This window comes from Boleophthalmus pectinirostris, unplaced genomic scaffold, assembly GCF_026225935.1.
Source record: "Boleophthalmus pectinirostris isolate CB_2022bp ecotype Guang Dong unplaced genomic scaffold, ASM2622593v1 HiC_scaffold_20, whole genome shotgun sequence".
In the NCBI taxonomy this organism is placed as follows: Eukaryota; Metazoa; Chordata; class Actinopteri; order Gobiiformes; family Gobiidae; genus Boleophthalmus; species Boleophthalmus pectinirostris.
This window is the reverse complement of record NW_026571153.1, coordinates 33,975,430-33,998,736: the sequence shown is the minus strand read 5'-3', so window position 1 is coordinate 33,998,736 and position 23,307 is coordinate 33,975,430. Positions and strand designations below refer to the sequence as shown.

The 23,307-nt window shown below is 41.0% G+C and overlaps 2 protein-coding genes across 2 annotated transcripts in view; both read right to left on the bottom strand.

The window, feature by feature from the left end:
- Nucleotides 1-6,308: 6,308 nt before the first annotated feature.
- Nucleotides 6,309-16,107, bottom strand: tmem179ba (transmembrane protein 179Ba). Its single transcript, XM_020937750.2, has 5 exons — nt 15,992-16,107; nt 11,226-11,422; nt 11,016-11,153; nt 10,774-10,852; nt 6,309-6,502 (listed from the first exon to the last, which is right to left on the bottom strand). The coding sequence occupies exons 1-5, from the start codon at nt 16,100-16,102 to the stop codon at nt 6,311-6,313; spliced, it is 717 nt and encodes a 238-aa protein (XP_020793409.2). The 5' UTR covers nt 16,103-16,107; the 3' UTR covers nt 6,309-6,310.
- Nucleotides 16,108-17,442: 1,335 nt separating this feature from the next.
- The window catches only part of LOC110171946 (uncharacterized), a 44,257-nt gene continuing 38,392 nt past the window's right edge, over nt 17,443-23,307 (bottom strand). Inside the window, exon 11 of the mRNA XM_055156846.1 lies at nt 17,443-17,621. Within this exon, the coding sequence (XP_055012821.1) occupies nt 17,448-17,621 (174 nt within the window). The 3' untranslated portion in view covers nt 17,443-17,447. The remainder of the gene's footprint in view (nt 17,622-23,307) is intronic.

Sequence of the window (23,307 nt, the reverse complement as noted above, 5' to 3'; positions counted from 1 at the left end):
CTGCTGCTGCTTCTTCTTCTGCTGCTGTTGTTGTTGGATGTCTGCGACAGACATTGCTGTCATCGCCGTCTTCCTCATCCTTGTCCTCGTCTTCCTTATCTGTGCTGTAGTCCTCATAGTCCTCCTCCTCGTCCTCCTCCTCGTCCTCCTCCTCCTCCTCCTCCTCCTCCTCCTCGTCCTCCTCCTCGTCCTCCTCCTCGTCCTCCTCCTCGTCCTCCTCCCCCTTCTTTGGGTTCCTCTTCAGAGTCCTGTTCTTCATCATCGCCACCTTCTTTTTCTTCTTCTGATATCTCTTCCTCTACATTATCCTCCTCTGGGGAATCCACAGCCTCTTGTGAAAAGAGTAACTGTAGAATTTCAAATGCACTCGATTGTTGGCCATCGCTATACCCGCTACCTGTTTTTTGATTTGTTGTAGCCGAATGCTGCTGCTGTGACATGGCTGCAAAAAAAAAAAAAAAAAAAAAAAAAGGATACCTGTAGTAAGTAGTACAGGGATTAGGTTTGGAATGGTGGGGTTGTGCAGTGTGTGTGCTGCTGCTGCAGGGGAGGTGCAGGTGTGGTTGAGTGTTGGTAAAGAAAAAGCACTTTAAAGCACAAAGGAGGTGTAGTGAAGGAATAGTAAATACATTGAAAGGTAATACTGTGTGTGTGTGTGTGTGTGTGTGTGTGTGTGTGAGTCAGTGAGTGAGAAGAAGAAGCCTACTACTACTACTACTACTACTACTACTACTACTACTACTACTATTATACAGACAGTGATTTAAGTACATGTACCACACAAAGCACACACCAAACAAACCAACAAAGGAGGTGTAGTGAAGGAATAGTAAATACATTGAAAGGTAAGGGTGTGAGTGAGTGAGTGAGTGAGATGGAGGAGAAACGTACACAAAGGAGGATCCAAGACGTGTTTCAGCTGCCAGGCCACCACCACTGCTATACTACTACTACTACTACTACTACTACTACTACTGTTGCGGCTTATGCTTATGCTTCTACTCCTGCTCTTGTTACTTTCACTGAAACAAGTTGCAAAAGCAGTGTGGTCCAGTGCTCTGTCTGCTGGTACTGGTGTGTAATGCCTGCCCTGCCCAGAGAGAGACACCTCCCTAAGAAGAAGAAGAAGAAGACGAAGAAGAAGAAGAAATCATGGTTCCACATGCACAAGAATGCAACTCCAGAGCAGAAGCAGAAACAGGGGACAAACATTGCAATGAACATAGACATGGGTCCACAGTCTGGAGTCCAACAGCCTGGAGCCCAAGAAGGCTCTGAAGAAACAGAAACAGAAAGTGAAACTGAAACTGAAACAGCAACTGAAAATGAAACACCAGAAACAGGGGCCACTACAGAAGCCAACGGCATAATAAGAGAGGCTATAGATGGAATAGTAGCCGCTGCTGCTGTAGTGACAGGGGAGAGTGAAGTAGACATACGGGCAATGGAAAATGCCTTGGTACACATTTTTAGTAGTAGTAGTAGTAGTAGTAGTAGTAGTGGTAGTAGTAGTAAATTGTTATATTGTTATTGTTAAGACATGTTTGCCTTGATTTGTATCACAGTTGTTGTTGTTGTTACTATCATGAATGTAATAAACAAACTTAATAAAAGAGACAAAGACTTGAGTATGCATTTCTTTATCTTTTAATAATCATAATCATAAGTATGAGTAATACTTTTATCCCTTTCACCCCAGCATAGATAGGCCCTGTACCAAAAAAAAAAAGGGAGCTGAGAGGAGGTTGATTTTGAGTCTATGATAGCAACACACACACACATAACACACACACACACCAACCAAGGAGGTGGTATTGTACAGTAGATACATTAAAGTGAAAGGTTAAGTTGTGAACTAAATACTAATTGATATAAATATTACTAGTCTAACACACATTTATTTCTGAGGTTTAATATATAAATAGTTTTTGCACAATTGTTCTCTCTCTCTCTCTCTCTCACACACACACACACACACACACACACACACACACACACACACACACACACACACACACACACACACATCCCTCCCAAGACATGTTTCTTCAGCAGCTGCCTGCTGGAGCACAAGGAGAAGTCATCGCTGCTGCTTCTGCTCCGGCTTTTGCTACTGTCACTGAAACTGCTGTTAGTGAAACAGTTACAGAAGCAGAGGCAGACTCAAAAGCAGCAGAGGATGCTACAGAGGTGGTCGAAGCCAGGACGCTCCCTTTGCGTGATGCCCTAAGGGAGACAGTAGTACTGATGTGCACATACACACTCGCTACTGTATTCCAGAGTCAGCAGAGTCAAGATTTTGGTCTGTTTATTAAACTGCACTAGCCTGATTCATCAGCAGGGTTTCACACGGTTTATACTCGGAACCGTATTCTTGATTCCTGACCTAGTCGCTGGAGAGAAATGAAAATTGAGTGGAGGCACTAAGTGGCACCAGCCTGGGTAAAACTCCACCACCACCTTGTCCTTGTCCTTGTCTGTCTGTGTCCTTTTGTCAGTCCTATAAAAGAAAAAAAAGTTCAAGTACAATTTTAAGCATGGATCCACGACAGCCTGGGGCTCATGGAGGATCACAGGGGGCTTCTAGAGTAGCAGGAGCATAAGGAGGAGGAAGAGGAGGAGGAGGACGAGGAACACAAGCCACCGCAATGGCCTTGCATGTCATCATTACAGCGGCAGCCGAAGCCAGAGAGAGTGAAGCGACACTGCAGAGGATGCCCAATGCCATGTTACAGCGGCAGCCGAAGCCAGAGAGAGTGAAGCGACACTGCAGAGGATGCCCAATGCCATGGTCCGTGTGTGTGACACACAGCCCCCTTTCATTCTACTGCATGAGTTCAAACTGTCATGCTACCATGAAGGCATACACTCGGTCAATTCTGGAGGCAATCAGTTTCTGAACACGCTACTGCAAAATGTTCGGCTGTACCCCGAAGAGTACCCCACCTATTGGTTTCTGTTAAGAAAGGCCAGCAGGGCCTGCTCGCAGTATTTCCATGCAGTTTTGAGAGCAGCAAATGAAGAAAAAGAAAAAGAAGAACAAGAACAAGAAGAAGACAGACATGAGGACCAACAACAACCACCACCACCAAAAGTTAACCCACAGGAACACTGTGACATACAAGTGACCTTTGAAATGGATCAAGATCGCAAAGAGGTCAGAAACATTGTGACCACAGAGGACTGCTCCCCACGAATGAGAAATGCAGTGTCTCTAGGGAGAAGGCTCTGGGTTCGATCCCCAGGTCGCCCAGGGCCTTTCTGTGTGGAGTTTGCATGTTTCTCCCCGTGTCTGGATGGGTTTCCTCCGGGTGCTCCGGTTTCCCCCATCATCCCAAAACATGCTACAGGTCTCCAGAACAGTTGATAGTCATGGTCAGTTAAATACAATCAATCAATGAACCTGTCCAGGGACTACAAGTGGAAATTAGCAAAAATGCCCTTGTGCGCTGATGCAGTTCAGTTTCTTTTGGACTAAAGGACACGACTTAGTGGAATATAGATGTTCTCTCTATGACAGAGGGGTGTTGATAGTGAAGGTGAGTCTGTTCTGTGTCTGTGTCACGATGTTTTCAGAGATCAGATGTGTGCAGGTTTAGAGGCGATGCGGCGATGAAAATTACAATTCTTTGCGGGAGCGAGCAGAGCAGGACTGCACAGTGCGGGACTGTCCTAACAACACATAAAAACAGATTTTATAATAAGGCAACTCGCATACAGAAACAGTAAAGTTAGAGATTAAAAATAAGATTAACGCAATTAAAAAACATAACGTGCTAAATATGACTGTAATTAATTCATTGCAATTAACGTGATAAATTGACACCCCTAATATTTACCAGTGCTATCAAATATCTCATTATTAACAAGTTAACGCAAAATAATTTTAAAGGTGTTATTTATTTATTTTAATCATGAGATTAGCGCTGTTTGTGACTTAGTGAACTAGTTTTTATAAGATGTGGCCACTGCTGGTAACATTAGAAAAACTACAGTATCTGGCTGTAAACCGTGTCAGGTGCACTGATGTAATTTATACAAAGAAAACACGAAACAAAGTTCACGCTTACCTTCAATAATGGACTGTGACAATGACAGAGGTTTTGCAGCTTCTCTCCTCCGGCTGTCCTCAGGACAGGACTCCTATCGGTCTCGCTAATTAATAGATAATTCATGCCACTGGACTTAATTTCTCTGCTCAAAGAGTTAGCTTTGCTGTGCGACATGTAAACAAACAGCGCTGCGTGATGACGCCCTTAGTACAGCAGGCACTGGCTCAGGAAAACACAGTCGCACTAACTGGAGATTACTCATTACTGTCCCTCAGTAATGAGAACTTCCTTGGGTCACAGCCCACAGCACTTCAGTTGCATGCTTTGACTGTTCTGAAGACAGAAGAGAGGCACTACGCTGACATTGTTGCAGAGCACTTCATGAAAGTGGAACATGAGAGTGGAACATCAAACAGAAAGTCGTCTCACTGACAATTGTTATCCATTCATTCATGCATTTTCTTCCGCTAATCCAGGGCAGAGTTGAAGAGGTAGCAGTCTAAGCAGGCAGTTCCAATCTTCCTTTACCCTGGACACTTCGTCCAACTCCTCCAAGGGGACCAAGGGGCATTCACAGACCCATGTCCTAGGTCTTCCCTAGGGCCTCCTTCTGGTGGGACATGCCCGGAACATCTCCCGGGGGAGGCGTCCAGGAGGTATCCGGAACAGATGCCCCAGCCACCTCAGCTTGCTCCTTTCACATTGCTGGCAGTATGCCAGATCTGCTCCCGGTGCATGATTCTCCTCTCCAGTACCCTGGAACAGACCTTACCGGGGAGGCTGAGGAGTGTGATTCACCTGTAGTTGGATCACACCCTCTGGTCCCCCTTCTTAAACAGAGGGGCCACCACACTGGTTTGCCAGTCCAGAGGCACTGTCCCTGACCACCATGCGATGTTGCAGAGACGTGCCAGCCAAGACAGCCCCACAACATCCAGAAACTTAAGATACTCAGGACGGATCTCATCCACCTCTGGAGCCTTGCCACAGAGGAGCTTGCTAACCACCTCAGTGACTTCAGCCAGGGTGATGTGCAAATCTGGCTCCGAGTCCCCAGCCTCTGCTTCCTCCTTGGAAGATGAAACGGAGGGATTGAAGAGATCCTCAAAGTATCCCTTCCACCGTCCGACAACATCCAAGTGCCGTGAAACACCCTAAGCCCTGTCTCCTGTGAGGCACCCTAAGCCCCCCTCCTTTATGTGTGAGACATTGTCTGATTTACTATGAGCTACTTCTTCTTTCTTTGTTGGCCATTTTGTGATTTACCATAAGCCCCACCTACTTTCTGTGTGTAACGTGAAACACCCTAAGCCCTGCCTCCTTTCTGTGTGTAACACATGAGGTACTCTAAGGCCCGCCTACTATTTATGTGTAATGCACCTTAAGCCCTGCATCCTTTTTGTGTGGGAAATTGTGATTAACACTTGAATGAGGGCAGCTCCACTGCACTTGGTAGGCTAGATTTCAGAAAATAGGATCATCCTATATTATGATGCTCTATGCGAGCATAGGTGCTTATCCCCATATCAGCATGCATTTATTGTTGTCCTTTATACAGAGAATGGAGGCGGAACTGGTGGTGCCACCCGAGTTACGCACAGAAATGAGGCTAGGCTTATGGTAAATCACACAATGTCCCACACATAATGGAGGAGGGGCTTAGGTTGTCTTACGTGTTACACACAATACACACAGAAAGGAGTTCTACACGGTGGGGGAAAGCTCAGTCTTCCCAGGTTCAGAGTTTAGTCCTGCAAGAGATGGATAGGTGCAGACAGGAGCAGGGAAGGGACAGGAATTTGGCATTAGATGAGCAGAGGGAGCAGGATGGAGTGCAGTGTTATAGCTGGTCTGAGAGGTACGAGGGGGTCAGGTTGTGGAGGTCTTTCAACTGGATGTGTTGAGGGACTCTGTGACATCTATGTAAAGCATTAACAGCTACATTGAGACAAGCTGGTGCTTGTGTGCTTGCATGGCATGTCCACCAGAAAAGGTACAGTCAATAAATGATGACAATTAAACATTTGATGGAAGATTATTTATTTAAATATGCAAAATGAAAGTCTTTGGGATCCATGGCATCCATAGCATCCATGGGTAAATGTAGAAAATTTAAAAAAAAGAAAAAAAAAAGACCTAGAGTCAAACTGGAAGGAAACCATGCAGTCCTTTTCCCTCATGTATGGGGTGTTAGATAATAGATGAATCAAAAAAAAAAAAAAAAAAAAAAAAAAAAAAAAAAAGCTGAGTGTGGATTCTCATTGTTGCTGAACCGGGCAGTTGAAAAAGGGCTCTGTCTCTGCTGCAGTCACCCCAGGGTCTGCTAATATTCTCCCAGCAGACAACCCAAAGCCACTGGGCAAACGCTTTGGACTCAAACTGTATCTCCTTTGTGCGAAACCCAGAGCTCCAATCATCAGCCATAAGAATAAGCTCACCCACACTGTTGTCTGAGGAAGAAGACACAAGGACAGTTTACAAGCTGAGCTTTACAGAAACCGTACAGGAGCTGAAAACTGCATGAAAATGAAAACTTATAAATACTAATAAAAGCAATGTATGATTACTTTAAGGATAATTTTAAAGATCTATTCTGTGCATGAAGGTAAGTTATCTCTCTCTGCACATGTGTGTGTATGTGTGTGTGGGGGGGATGTCTGTGGGTGGGTGGGTGGTTAGGTGTGTGTGGTTTGGTCGGTACGTGTGTGTGGGTGGTTGGCTGTGTGGGTGTGTGTGTGCGTGGGTGTGTTCGCATGTGCGTATGTGTGCGTATGTGTAATATCATCAGTAAGATCATCAATCTCTGTTTGAGGCTAAACTTCAATGAAATTGGAAACACTGGGTCTCAGTTCATGTATATTTACACATTGAATACTGCACATTATTTCATTGTTGTAATGAATACACAGATTTTCAGATAGGTGTAATGCAACAATATCTATCGAAAGCAGACAACATGCCAAAGAAATAACAAAATTATGAACTGGACAGAGTACTTCAAAGAAGAAACCTAAACCTCAGCCATCTCTGCAAAACTGCAGCCTGCATGGTTACAAGGGGACAGTAAATGACAGGTTCATACTTTTGTCTTCTAAGGCTGATCCACTGAGTGCATTTACTGCTATCCATGATATGAAAAAGAAACTTCACACACAAACATTTGATGGTGCTGGTAAGCAAGATGTTGTTGAATCAATTCCTGATGAATTGTGTTTGGAATGTGGTTACCATAAAAGCTGCCAACGCATGTTTTTCCAAAATGCTAACCCTGCTTTAAGCAAGTGGTTGGTTTAGTTCCCGGCCCCCTCCTCTTCATACTCTACATCAGGGGTCTCCAACCTGTAGCTCAGGAACTACCAGTAGCTCTCCACCCCAAGTAGCTTGCCAAGGTATTTCTGAACTATATATAATGTGCTAAATAAGTAAAATTTGATTAATTACCATTGTCAATCTACCATATTAATGACCAGTTTTGTGCACTAATAAATAAATAAAGGTTTATATGTTATCTATCTAACTGTCCCTAACATAAGGCTGTGGCTCTTATATTTATTACATTTCTTGCAACTGTTAAAATAAGTAGCTCTTTGGCATTTCTGTTTTGTAGGTAGGTAGCTCACCAGAGGAAAAAGGTTGGAGACCCTTGCCCTTCATCATACCCCTTGGTCATATAATCTGTCACCATGTCCTCCAGTTCCATTGCTTTGCAGATGACATGGACTCTGCCTGTTCGCCAAATCCATAACCCTAGCCACACATTCCACCCTCACAAATTAATCTCCAAAATAAAGTCAAAATTCCTCCAACTCAATGGCGACAAATCAAAAATAATCATCGGCCCCAGAAACACTCACCAAAACTCACAACAACTTCACCCTCTCCTTAGTCTCCTCCTCCTCACACCTCTGTAACCTTGGTATCTTTGACCAGACTCCAATTTTTGAACACCACATCAAACACATCACCAAAACTGAACTGCCTTCTGTCACCTCCAGGACGTTGCTCGCCTCCACCCATGCCTTTCCCCTCAGTCTGCTGAAACCCTCATCCACGCCTTTGTCATCTTCCGCCTCGACTACTGTAATAGCTGCTCTATGGTTCACCCTCCAAACTCCTCAACAGACTCCTGTACATCCAGAACTCTACTGCCCGCCTCCTCACTCGCACATCCTCCTGTGAACACATCACCCCTGTCCTCAGAGATCTCCACTGGCTCCCCATCCGCCGAGAGCCCCCACCTGTCTCTCTGAGCTCCTCCATCACCACACCCCCACCTGTGTCCTCTGATCAGCTGATGCCAACCTCCTGTCTCCCCCCAACAGAACTAAACATAAGACCCGGGGGGACAGGGCCTTCTCTGCTGCTGCCCTCACCCTCTGGTACTCCCTGCCCAAACACATCAGAGACTCATCCACACTCCCCATGTTAAAAAGCCCTAAAAAAACATCTCTTTAAAACCACCTTTCATTAACTGTCTTATTTCTGTCTTACTTGTTTGCTTTTGTTTATCTCTTTGTGTGAAGTGTATTTGAGTATCTTGAAAAGCACTATACAAGTACTACATATTATTCAGCGGCTGTTGCTGAGATCACTAGCAATAACCTAAACAAAAAATTGTCAGACTGGGTGCTTGCTGCATGTACTGTTTGCAGCATTCAAGAAACTTGTCTCCTTGGCAAAAAGATCAACTCCTCTGATTTTGCACAGCAGGTCTTCATCACTGAGTTGTAGAGCTTTTTTCTCTATATTTTTGTTTGCATTTCATTGGAAGCTATATCTCTTGCCCGACACTTGCTTTACTGCACTACTACTGCAGAATATGTAATAACTCCTGAACCAAACTAAAGAATCCACGTGCTCATGTTTCTGTCTCATGGAGACATTTTCTTGACACTTGCTTAAAGCAGGGTTAGCATTTTGGAAAAACATGCGTTGGCAGCTTTTATGGTAGCCATAATCCAAACACAATTCAACAGCAATTGATTCAACATCTTGCTTACCAGCACTATCAAATGTTTGCGTGTGAAGTTTCTTTTTCATATCATGGATCACAGTAAATGCACTCAGTGGATCAGCCTTAGAAGACAAAAGTATGAACTTGTCATTTACTGTCGCCTTGTAACCATGCAGGCTGCAGTTTTGCAGAGATGGCTGAGGTGGAGGTTTCTTCTTTGTAGAATTCTGACCAGCTGACCAGCTCATAATTTTGTTATTTCTTTGGCATGTTGTCTGCTTTCGATAGATATTGTTGCATTACACCTATCTGAAAATCAGTGTATTCATTACAACAGTGAAATAATGTGCAGTATTCAGTGCGTAAATATACATGGATTGAGACCCAATGTTTCCAATTTCATAGAAGTTTAGCCTCAAACAGAGACTGATGATCTTACTGATGATATTACGCATGCACATACACACACACACACACACACACACACACACACACCCCACATAGCTAATGTTCAGTCTAGAAGTCATTCATGCCTAGAAAAGGACACCAATCTCCCAATAGACTCAATCTCTAACTTCTGATGGGATGTTGCATAAAGGATTAGGATGTTGGTTGGTTAGTGTGTGGGTTGTGTATGTTTGTATGTGTAACCTGGTTACCATAGTTTTCTCTGACCCTGACCCCTCTCCACCTGGAGTTTTAATATTATTCACTTTTAATGTAATTCACTTCATATAGTACGGCAGGACATGAGTCAGCTCTTTTAAAATATTGTTTTTATGAAAAAAAAAATCCTGCTTAATCCCATAAGTAATGGTAATGCATGAAAGTTCTGCTTTCTGCCGATTTGAGGTACAGTGAAGATCTTTGGTCATAGCAGCTGTTTCCCTCTAGATACAAGGGTCATCTTGGGCTTAAATTGAAGCTTATAAAAGGTAAGTTTTTCATGTACATTTGAGATGGTGATATATGCAATAAAATGCTTGAAAATGATCACTTTTGCTGCCAATTTGTCAGGCAGACAGAAATTTTTTTGTCTTTTGGTATACTACTATCTACTACATGATATACTATCATGGATAGTAGAAAGGCAGCAAGCCCCAGAATATTTTTCTGCTATTTTCCCCCATGTGTCAGGATACACCATGTAAACTTTTAGGGTTATTTGACCAGGTATGCAGTTACAGTACCTTAATATTTACTGTTACATAATTTCACAAATAGCTTTTCTTAAAAAACTGTGTTTTTTGGGCCCTGAGACCAAACGTTGACAAAAGGTAGCAAAAAACATCCTGAGGGGTGTACCTGGCTCCTGGCCTAATACTGCACGAAGCATGACACACTATGAAGTCAAAACTCGGCCTGATCCCTAAAACAGTCACACGAGTGAAAAATCGTCTCAAAAAGGGTCAAAAATCGCACAGTGTACACCCAGCTTAAGTGTGAACTGTGCTTGAGTCGTATTTTTGCATGTATTTTTTATTCAGACCCCTGATAGGTAATCTCACCCCTACGATCATTTATTCTATTTATTTATTGTTTTGTCAATGTATAAGTCATTGCTGTCTACATAGAAATTAAATTTTCTGAACAAATCTAGCCTGTTTGAACAATGTCTCTAACCACTTCTTCCCCTTTGCCAGCATCTGTACTTTTGGCTCTGGGGTGACTGAGTTGCTGCTTTGTTTCTCCTTTTTATGTCACATATGGGTGAACCTGTTTCATTTGTATTTGTTTCTGGCAAAAAAATAATTTAAATATACTGACCTCAGCTTTGTAAAAACTACTGTAAAACAGGTGTCCTTTGAGCGGTGCAGTCCATGCTTTCGACTGAGCTTCTTCACAACTAAAGCAAGAATAAGACATGCATTATTTACCCAAATCATGTTACTGAATATGAATAATTAAAATTAGTGTATGTCTTGAAATGTCTTTGTGATGTGTGCTTTAAAATTTAGTTTTTAAATCGCTACGATTGAGCCTGTCTACTGTACATTGACTGAATTCACCTGGTTATATTAGGCACTGTTTGCGTGACAGAGTTACAAAGTATGAGGCTGCCGTTTCTTAACACAAAGCCTGTTATGAACAGGAAGAAGAGGAACCCTGCGCAGACAGAGGCAGTGAGGGTCATCCACAAACGCTCCCTGTGAACAAGCAGATCACAATTAGTGGTAAACTACAAACACAAATCCAAACATAACTGCATTGTGCATCACCTTTTCATGTTCCCTTCAATGCAGAACGAGTAGAGGGAGTGCAGGGAGAGAGAGAAGCATACTACTGCCATTATGACTGATATGGAAGATACAAAGTAACACAAAGAAGGAGGACTGGAGTATTGGACTCCAATGGATTCAGAAGTTTTGTTGTAGGAAACAAGTCCATAGAGCAAACACAGACCAGCAAACTGACCCTGTGAACAATAAGAACAGGCCATTAAATTCATGATATTGGTTAAACTGTTCCAAAATATTTACAAGAGCAATAGTTGCTCCTTGAATTATAACTAGTTCTGTGAAGAAAAAAAAATCAGATTAACTACACTTGAAATATGATTAATCATCATTGATTGATTGAAATGTAAACTTTTTTATTTGATGCATTTTTTAAACAAAAAATATTGTATTTAATTATTACATAAATGTAAATTAATTATATTAAAGGCCAACTGTCTATGATTTAAGTCTATAAATTCAATTGCATAGTAAATTTGTGTGACCACATGATCCAGATTAATGTACATGACCGCAGGTTTAGTGGGGTTACACAGGCTTGTCATTGCCACTTGCAGGTGTAACTGGCTCTTATTGTGACAGATACAAGCTGTTAAGGGCAAAGTAGAGTTCTGTGTCAACTCAACACACACTGCCACCGTGGCCTTGTTGCCGTCGTTTTTGATGTATGGATCTGCGTCGAGGTCTATGCGCCGCAAAGTAATTCACAGCCACAGGAGGATATATATGTCCATTCATATATACGGTCTATGCGTATGACCTGCAGACGTATGATCTCTGAAAAGTTTAACATGAACTAGGGATGGGCATGATTAGTCGATTAATCAATAATTGATCATTAAGAATTTCATCGATTACGTAAATTTTAATTCACAAACCTAATGCAGGTTGCTGTGCCTAGCGTGACCAAACAGGGGTCCATACAAGTAGCTCTCTGCACTCAGAAGGAGCGAGCAAACACAAACAGTCAGTTCGCCTGCAATGTACCGAAGTGCATATGCATATTTAACAATGACTTGTACAAGAAATTCCACACTTTCCGTTCCGGTCGGGACAAGTGTGAGGCCATGTGTACAGTGTACGAAGCAGCACATATGTTTCTGTGTCCAGTGGGAAAAAGCTTTGCCAGGTGAAAGAAGCGCAATGTCGATGACAAGTCCCCACCTCCCATCCCCTGTATGGTGTCCTGGTTTTGACAAACGCAAATATGGTCACACTAACTTGTATTCCACTGAGTCATGTCTTTTAATCTGACAGAAGTTGAACCACATCAGCGCACAAGAGCTGTAGTTTTATCTTCGCTTTATGCAAATTAGCAATGCGGTTTTAAGTTTCGTTTCTGTGAGACTTGCGCAAAACTGAATTAAACACATTATAATAAACGGGCTGATGTGGCTCTAAAGTGGTTACGGTTTATTTGTCATAAAGTTGAATTTATTTATGCAGATTAGGAGTGCAGATAGTAATAATAATGATGATCATTTTAATATAAAAACATTAATGATTAATCGATAATCGATCGTTAATTCTCTCGATGATCGATTAAGAAAATTTCATCGAATGCCCATCCCTAACATGAACCATCTCCAACGCGATAGAAACACAGAGTCCAACAGAAGCTGAACAAGGAGCACAGGGCACAAGGAGCGAGCTGTTTTTTTTTTTAGCTCTTATACTTTATTCAAATTAGCCATGTGGTTTTAAGTTTAGTTTCTGTAAAATGTAAACAAATGTGTGCAAAGCTGAATTAAACACATTATTACTCAATGTATATTGAAAGAAGTGGTGTACAGGAGATGTACTTGGTGGTGGTAGAGAGGACAAATCACAGCCCTTATTGCCTGCGTTGCTTCCCCTGCTGTCTCCATCGCTTCGACACATAGTTAGAACATTTTTAACGCTGGTTGACGCAGACATTTTGCATAGGGGGTTCACGTCAACGCATACTGTCTGTTTTGTGCCGCAGACGATTTGACGCTGGACCGTAAATTGTCCTTAGAGTTGGCCTGGTATCTTGCAATGTTCTGTAACAGTTTGCTCAAATATATTTAATAACATGCAACTGTTATTTCTATTTATTTTGAATACAATCTAAAAAAAAATACACATCTAACACGTACCTTTTTTATGCTTGCATAAGGCAAAATATGTGTGCAGTGTGTCCTAGGCCTTAAAGTTGACAACTCTAATTGTAACATTACTTCTGCAGAACTGGAACTGCAGAGCAGATGGCTTAGTAGATTAATTTGTGTAGTGGACAAATTAATGAAGTCACATCTAAAAATAATAAATACACACACGCATTATTTTCATATGTTGCATTCAAAATAAACTAAATTAAAATGGGGTTTGGTCATAAATGTGTCACTAACCCATAAAAAAAATTAAAATTTACCTCTCTATTAGATGATTTGATTTCATCAAATCAAAAACACAATTAAAACATCTTTTAAAATTGATTTTATGAGCATAAAGAATAAATAGCAAACAATCTGTGCCATTTAACACAATAGATAGTGAATAGATTGGGTGGATACAGCATCCACAGCACAGCAGGTTAATAGTATCTGAAAAGTTACTCTGTTCACACCTCTGTTCATATTTCTGCTGTTCACTATGCTCTTCTTGTATCATATGATATGATTAATAAATAATAATATTAAATATATAATAATATAATAATATTAAATATATCAACAAAGCTTTTTACAGCTGCAAAAAATTGCATTTTCTCATCTCTGTAATATTTCCAGCCCCATGCCCTTCATTGACCAGCAGTTCAGGGTTAAACACAAATCTGCCTCCTGGGCTATCAGCAGTGATAGAAAAAATATTTTGAAAGTGTATTTAGTTATTGTATTTAGGTATTTAGAATACTGAGTTAAAACGTATTTTGCAAAATATTCTGATACATGGTCCAATCAGAGTACTGTATTTGAACACTTCGAGATGCATTATATTATAGTGTGAAAAACATGACATATACAAAGAAACTTGACATTATGCATTAATCTATGTCCATTTAGAGACAAAAAATGTACATGTATGCACTGCAAAATCAGTGTTTTCTTTTTTCCCCCACTAATAACATGCGTTTTAAAGGGCCCATCTCATGCAAAATCAACTTTTGCAGAGCTTTCTACCTTCTAAGAGTGATGTGTGGGCCTTGTATATGTCACCAAAGTGGTTTTTAGATTGATTCAGCAGTTTTTTAACAAATTGCTGTGTATTTCTGCTGCCCTCCCATGTGACAACCAACTGAAGAATGCTACAATGATGATGCAGCCAGCTACACCTATGACACGTTTAACGTAGCAGAAAGTGTTTCGCACCTTCCCCCCTCCCCCACTTCACCACCTCCGCCCCGCCTCCACCCCGTCTCCACCCACTCACACACCATCCTGCCTCTGCATCATACAGGTCTGCTGTTATGCGTTATTTATCTTTATTTTTCACTTTAAACACTCTTTTTGTAACCATGTCTTCATGGAGAAAGTGCGTATTTGGCTGTCATGGCAAGTCGAAATTATTTGGCATGCCGACAGAAGAAACAAGGTATGCTAAGTGGCTGAAGTTTATTTTTGGGAACACAGTCAAAAAGGCTGAACGCACTGTAAACTGTAAAAGTTTATTCCTACCGCCATCAGGGTGCCTGTCTCCCCCTCCCTCCCTGAGATGGGCGGAGGAAAGGCGGCTCACTCAGAGCCTACGTCACTTTTGGAGGGCGGAGCCTGTGCTTTCTCAGGACGGGCGGAGAGATGAGCAATAGCGGCCCTTTCATAGTTCCTAGTCTGTGACTGCCTCCAAGAAATCAGTAAGATCAGTAAGAACTATTGTGTAATGGATCCAAAACCCAAACTGTGCTTGTATATGTGCATAAGATACAATGTGAAAAGAGTTATTTTGCATGAGATGAGCCCTTTAAAGCCAAAATTGCTAAATGAAGTACTGCCATGTATTTGTTTTAATTTGATAAAGTAACTGTACCACCAAATAAAAACGTAACTGTATCGGAATACTCAAAATTAGTATTCAGAATATGTATTTTTGGTACTTGTATTCAGTTACTTCCTAACACTGCCTATCATTGCACCAGAGAGAACTGCCGACAAGGAACAAACCCACAAGACATAAATGTTTCATTATTATTTTCTGTTCTGCTTTTTAATGTCTTGTTTTTGGCCGAGTCTTTGATCTCTCTTACCCAATCATTAAACATGTCCACTTTGCATTTATTCAATGACGTGTGATTTTTAATTATTCAGAAATGCCTTGAAAAACATGTCCCATGACATTACTGCTTGTTTCCATGGGGTCCGAAAAGTTGGATCGTGCACCTCTGGGACTAATCACCCACAGCCCCAGAGTAGAGGCGTGTGATGTCACATGTCACACTAATTTGCCTAAATGTTCCTCAGTTTGATGTTAAAGTTACTGTTTTAAATTGCTGGTGTTTTGATAGTTTAAATATTCCTTGAAAAACTTAATTTACACGCTTGTCTCCACTAATTTTTAATACCAATCTGTAGAATATTCTAAACAGCAATAATTGAGACAAGTAGGTGGCAAACCGCAACCAGAAAACTGTATGTACCTTAAAGTGAAATTACTTGATTGAGTTTGAGTGAAGTTATCAGGGTGTTAATAGCAGTTTGGGTGAAGTTAGGTTTGCAGAAGTGGTTATGTTTAATGAAGAGGTTATGATGTTGTTGTTATTGTTAGAAGAAGAGGAGTTTGATTGAAGTTACCTGGGTTATGGTTATAGATGCAGCGGTCACAATGCCACAGACGAAGCAGCTGACGTAAAGAATGAGCTCCAGTATTAGTATTCCAGTTACTGCCATGGTCCAACCCTTCATGTATCTTTAAGAAATGCTGGATATTTCAACATAAAATGTTTTAACAAACTTGTCCAATTTAACGTAACATGTTTTGACAAATTTGTCCAATTGTTTAATTAGACTAAGGCAGCAGTTAAATTCTTCATTAGAGAACAGTCACTTACATTTACAAATGCAAAATCCTGGATGTGTGCTGTATGGCTGATGTCCCAGCTGCCTCTCCATCTGCTATGTTTCCCATATAAAGCCTGAAATTACTTGTTGGTCATAGTGACGGCTGGATTTACCCAAGTTAAGCACTTCAGAACAATTTTCTTCAGCCCTGAAATGGACTTGCCTGATTAACCACAACATGAAGACTATTTGGCCTCAGAAGCTGACCATGTGTCACGGAGTCATGTGACTGAACTATCTCCACATTGGATCTCTTTGTCAGTTTAACTGAATGTAATTTTTGAGGATTGCCATTAAGCATTGATTGTGATAACATTCTTACTATCAGGGGCTGGTTCTGCCCCTAAAACGTCTCTAATCTACAGTTTATTTAAAACATGAATAAGAAAACATTGCTAATAATAAATTATAAGCCTTTTCTTCTCTTACTGATTGACCTTTGATAGTGACTTCTTCTGCACTGTCACACTGTCACTGTTTACTCCCACACTTTAATATGTACATCATAATAGCGTTGTATGTCAACAGTTATACACATACTTGTTTATTACCATATCAGTACAATAAATCATGTTTCAGTCAGTGCACACACAAATTTATGGAATATTAAAAAGCACTACACGAGGTAGTGAGAACTAGTAGATGATCATTTACTGTACCTCCCCCTCTATCTATTCTACACAACACAGATTAACAATGTAAATTCATAAACCCATATATTATATACAATAAAATATATATAAAAGTGACTCTCGTTGACTCTAGTAAAAGTGAAAGTATCACATGAAAAAATTGACTGAAAGAGTAAATAAAAAAGTGAAAGTAATTTATATTGTGCATATTTTTAGGTCTTATAAGACTTCAAATGTAGTGATTTTAATACAGATTTGTGCTAAATTTTGTTCAGTAGAAACAATCATAGAATAATTTTTTTTAACTACAAATGTGTGTGTGTGTGTGTGTGTATGTATGTATATACACACACACACACACACACACACACGTGTGTGTGTGTGTGTGTGTGTGTGTGTGTGTGTGTGCGTGTGCGCGTGCGTGTGTGTACATGTTGGAAATTCTATAACATTTCCTTGGGAACGTGTGTCTAAATAATTGTGGAAGAAAATTCCTTCCCTGCCAATGTTAATCCAATTGGACAGTCATGGATAGTATCACAAGACCTTATGCAGAACTATCCCACTGGACATCCAGGCAGTCTGAATGCATCTGGTACATGGTTGTCCAGTTTACAGATCATTTTATAAATGGCTTTTTTCCAGCAGGGGTCACTATCTCTGCCAGTCCAAATAGCAGCATAAAATTCTCTCAAAGCCACTTCAGAAACTTTGATGAATCCATCTGGAACCTGAACACACAAAAGAAGATCAACACAGCATTACTAAGGTATGAGGCTGTAACAATACAGTTAGAATAACTTGTTCCACTGTATTCTAAAAATCACAAACAATAGTAGAGGTGCAAATTCTGGCACCACAAACCTTAAACTAGTTACACCATATGTACCAATGCATTGAATTAGTACTTATCTACTTTTATGTCTTGAATTGTTTAGCCCATGTTAGGTCCTTTACATGTGGTGTGAATCTTTATTTGTTGTGATTATTTGTGTTTGTTGTGAGCAGATAGTTTTTAAAAGGACATGGTGGACTGGAAGACTGGACTAACTGGATTCTACCTCCCTGCCTATTAAGATTGATATATACTAAAAGTGAAGTAGAGGGCATGAAGAGGAAGTCAAACCTACTCAGTCTGTATTTTAATCATTTCTCATCCCCATCTCTACACCTCCCAGTCGCCCATTTCACACCTCACCACAGACCACTAAGACTGCCATTCATCAGCCCATTACGTCTGCTCCCACGCCCACCCTCATGGAGGAACCCAGCCTAGTGTCCTTGTCTCCTGTGCAGGTGAGAATGCAGTTGGAGAAAGTTCACCAAAAACAAGTTTCCTGGACCAGACCAAGTCAAAGCCCTGTGTGCTGAGGACATGTGCAGCACAGCTTACTGGGATCCTGCACTTTCTCTTTATACTGAGTCTGAAACTTGAAAGGATACCGGTGCTATGGAAGACCTCCTGCATTGTGCCGGTGCCCAAGAAGCCTATTCCATCTGGACTTAATGACTTCAGACCAGTTGCTTTAACGTCTCATGTCATAAAAAGTGTTTGAGAGAGTTCTGACTCAGCTCAGTCCCCTGGTGGCACCATCCCTGAATCTTCTGCAGATTGCCCATCTTCCATGTAGGCATGGAAGATGCAATAATCTGTCTTCTGCAGCGGGCTCACTCACACCTGGATGGTGTTAAGGGCTCTGTGAGGATATTGTTTTTTGATTTCTCCAGTGCCTTTAACACAATCCAGCCCTTTCTGATGAGTGAGAAGCTGCTCAGGATGGTGCCAGCTCTCCTGGATTACTGACTACATGTCAGGCAGGCTTAAGTATGCGCAACTGGGGAGCACCCTGTCTGGTAGTGCGGTCAGTAATATAGGAGCCCCCCAGTGTACAGTCCTGTCTCCATTTCTGTTTATTCTGTACACCTCTGACTTACAGTACAGCTCTGGGCTCTACCACCTGCAAAAGTTGTCTGATAATTCTGCAGTGGTTGGGTGTATCAGAGATGGTCAGGAGCTGGAGTACAGGACACTGATTGCAAACTTTGCCGAGTGGTCCCAGGCAAACCATCTGCTCCTGAACATTGACAAGACCAAGGAACTGGTGATTGACTTCAGGAAAAATAAGACACCAGTGGAGCCCATCACCATCTAGGGCCATGAGGTGGAAATAGTGACTGCTACAAGTACCTTGGTGTTCAGATGAACAACAGATTGGACAGGAGGGACAACTGAGTAGACTCTACTTCCTGAGAAAGACAACTGCTCTCCATCATGGACATTCTGGCTCACCCACTGCACCAGACTATAGAGGGACAGAGGAGCTCATTTTTCAACAGGCTCCTACAGCTTCACTCAAAAAGCGAGAGGTGCAGGACTACATTCATCCATACGCCCTACAACTGTACAACAACTCACCCTTGTGTAACAGATAATACTCCCAACAAATGTAAAACAACTCACCTTTATGTAACAGATAACCCTGTCCTGTCAATAATTATACCATTGATGCACTGTCTTCCTGTGACCTCTTGTATAAAGCTGTGATTTAATTTTATTACTTATCTTTCTATTTTATTTTGACTTGTACATATACATTTATATAATTGTCTTATTTGACACCTGTCACTTGTTTCTTTTTTGCTACTTACTTAGAATTTATTATTACCATTTATATTTTTACTCTTTTTTATTATATTATATTGTCATGTGCGAGCTACTGTGTCCAAATAATTTCCCTTGTGGATAAATAAAGTTTGTCTAAGTCTAAAAAGAGGGCATTGAACTGTTGGCAGAAGAGGAAGGGAAGCCGACACAGCTGGATCATGAGGTGACAGGTCAGAGATAGGCAACAAAGCGGCAGGACAGGAGCAAATATCTTGTTTCAAGCAGAAAGTCAGATCAAAGCAGCTATCACTCTTAACACAGGGGTGTCAAACTAATTTTGGTCCGGGGGCTGTATCCAACCTACTTTAATCCCAAAGGGGCCAGATCAGAAAACTAATGGCAAATAAACCCCAAAAATAACAATAAGTTCAAATATTTGTGCAGAGAAACAAAAATCTATTACAGAAATCTATTTTTAATTAATAAACTGTTTCTTTTACAAAATATTATAATATTATGAACAACCTGAAACTTTAAGAAAAATGCAATTTCAACACAATGTTTTAACATCAACTTGTATACAAATAGGAATAAGTCAATTTTTCTTGGAAAATCCTGCACTCGGCTCCACTTTTTTGATTTTTGACATTTTGCTGATGAGGGTGTCACGGTCAACAGTCAAAATGATCATCCTTTAAGAGCGTTTGGAAAGAGACAAGTCTTCATTTGTGCTGCTCTGGTGGGAGGGGCCATGCACAGAGACGCTGGAGATGCTGATATGATAAACATTGCAGAAAATTACCAATATTTTAATAGAAAATATAATTAAAATATTTTAGTAGAAAATCAGCCGAGAGCCAGATTAAAGGACTTGGAGGGCCGGATCTGGCCCCCGGGCCTTATGTTTGACACCTGTGCGCTAACATCTCAGAATGGACCAGAAGAAGGAAGTGTATAATGCCGACATGAGGCAAGTATAGTGACAACACCAAGTGGAGTTGGGGGGGCAGAGCTAGACACAGTGTCAGGAGTGAACTGGAAATTGTCCATTGTCTGGAGGGAGCATGCAGAGGAGGAAATTGCTCAGCTAAGTACACCTAAGTACAGGACAGTTATAACCACCTAACCACCAAGTGTGTGTAACCATTTCCTGTTGCTTATCAGTGCAGTGGAGTGGCTAAATATTACTCAATATTACTCAGGAAACTTATTTGTATGCATGTGGCTTTCTTTCTCAGCACAGTAAGGGTCACTTTTTGTCCAAAAGGGGGGAGCAGACACACAGCTTGGACAATGATTCTATGCCTGTACAAGCTAAGTACAGGAAAGTGTGTGTGCAGCAATCATTCATGACTTTATCCATGCAGTAAGGATTCTTTGTTTTTTGGCAGTGCCATGGAGGAGGTTGCTTTGCTGGGGGTGGAACCAGGAGCGGGGGAAGTGCTGTGAATGATGGACATGTGAAGGACAAGGAAATAACAAATGTGACACTTTTCATTAAATTTCCCCTTCCCTAAGGAAACCCATATTTCCCTTTTAATATTAATATCAATATTAATATTAATATTAATAGGCCCAAGCGCCAGAACTGGTGAAGGGCCTATTAGTATCACAAAACTGCTCCTCGATGCTCCTAGTGGGCAGGAAGTGAAATGACGTGACGTGAGTTGCTCATAGTGACCAGGGACAATCACCATGACATAGCAATGTGCCTGAGATTTCACAAAATGTATAGTTTGTTGGCCAAACAAAAAGTGGAACATTGTTCTTGTATCAGAATATTATTCTTTCTTCTTTCTTGTTTCTTTCTTTCTTTCTCATTATTTTTCTCCTAGCCAACTCACTCATTTTTCACCTAGTGAACCATGATGAAAATGCCTGAAATTTTGCCAGCTGTTAAACCTCACTCTTCTCTAACTTTTGGCTATTTACATTTTCAGTAAATAAATAAAATGGCTCATCAGTGCCCTCAACCACCTCAAAAATGCATTAGGGAAAAGGAATGAGTCCAAAAATAAAACTGGCACGTACAATCTGAACATTTTACACAGAAGTAGATCATGACAAGACAAGGAAAAAATATTATTACGCCAACGCCATGGGCTCCACCAGGGGGCAGTAATATTGATGTGCTGTTCTAGTTTTTCCACCTGAGCTGCTAATTACTATTTTGTTTCTGTGTTCATGCTTTCTTGTGTTGTGGCTCCTTTAAGAAAGGAATAGTTGTATCAGTAGGTTATGTGACACTAAAATCAGGAAGTTCAGTAAAGCATGGTTCTGAGAGGTGTTGGTTTTCATCCAAGTTAATCCAGACTCATCTATATACATCTTATGCCTTTGGTAGCATCATGGGTATGTACTGATTATTTGTTATATCTTCATTTGTATATGATTATTTGATGGAAAATCATAGAGTGTTGGGTTGGAAAGGGAAGTTCAAAATTGATAATGCCGTACCATGTTGAATTGCTCTGTAGCCATATTGGTTCATGTGAATGGGGTTTTAATGGGTGCAATTTTACGTTTGGTTTTATATGACATTTCATTTGAAGAAACAAATATTATAAAAAGCTAAAAAATATTGTATGGTAGTGATATATAGTCAGATTGTGAATAGACATGCTGCATTCCTTTTGCATACTTTGCTATGTTGTTATGTTAACATGTTGAAGGTGCACATTGTAATTTCTGTTTCATATCTGTTTCAGTTTCACCTTTTCTTGCCACGTCAAGAAAAGGTGAAACTGAACGAGATAGGTGGACAGCGAGATAAAGTCTTCAGGGTCTTGATGTCAAGAAGGAGTTTAGCTGTCTTTCTAGTTGTATTCAGCAAATATAGCGAGGACAGAACAGTGAAACCACAGCTGTCAAGTGGGCAAGATAACGCTGTTTGAGCTGGAAAACAAAGACTGCACTGCACTGTCCCATGCAGCAAGTGGACCACCATCAGAGTAAAGAGGTGCATAAACAAATGATACAATGGATGAGAAATCTGTCAAGTGCGTCAAGTGGCTCAGCAGTTGCAAAGGCCAAAGCCAAGGCAGAAGCAGCAAAAGCATGCCTTGAATATGCTGAAAAGGAAATGAAACTAAAAGTGGAAAAAGCCAAAGTGGAGGCATCTATGGAAATGCTCAACAGTGAGAAAGAAACAGCAGCAGCAATAGCAGAAGCTGAAGCCCTTTAAGCTGCCTGTGAAGTGGAAAGCACAAAGCACAGTTTTAAGTTCAAGCTAGACTCTATCCCATCCCCAGAATCGGCAGAAAGCACTGAGCAATATGTTGTCGAACAAACATGGGATTTGCAAACACTTGTCAAATTTGAACCAAGTACCACTTGTAGAAATGTTTTAAAAGCTGAGGCCAAACCTTTCACTCCAGCACACCGAGCCAGCACCGATTTACTGCCATTCCATCTCATTCAGCAGCCATCTCACTCATACAATGATGAGTACCTCTCTAAGCCACAAGAAGTAAGGTTTCAAGATGGCAATGCTTCATCTGTGCATCGCACTCAGTCCTATCCCACCAAAAACAAATATCAATAGCGAAAATGTTAACGACTTTGTGCAATACCAGGCTCGTCGTGAGCTTGCTTCAACAGACTTGCTCCAATTTAATGATAAGCCTGAGAACTTTAGAGCCTGGAAACAGTTGTTCCTAATGGCAACTGATGGCTTACACCTGTCTGTAAGTGAAGAGATGGATGCTGAAATGGCTTGGCAAGGAGTCTGCAGAACATGTTGTGTGGATAAGAACAATACATATCAATCACCCAGAAGCAGGTTTGGAAATGATATGGCAAAGATTGGAGAA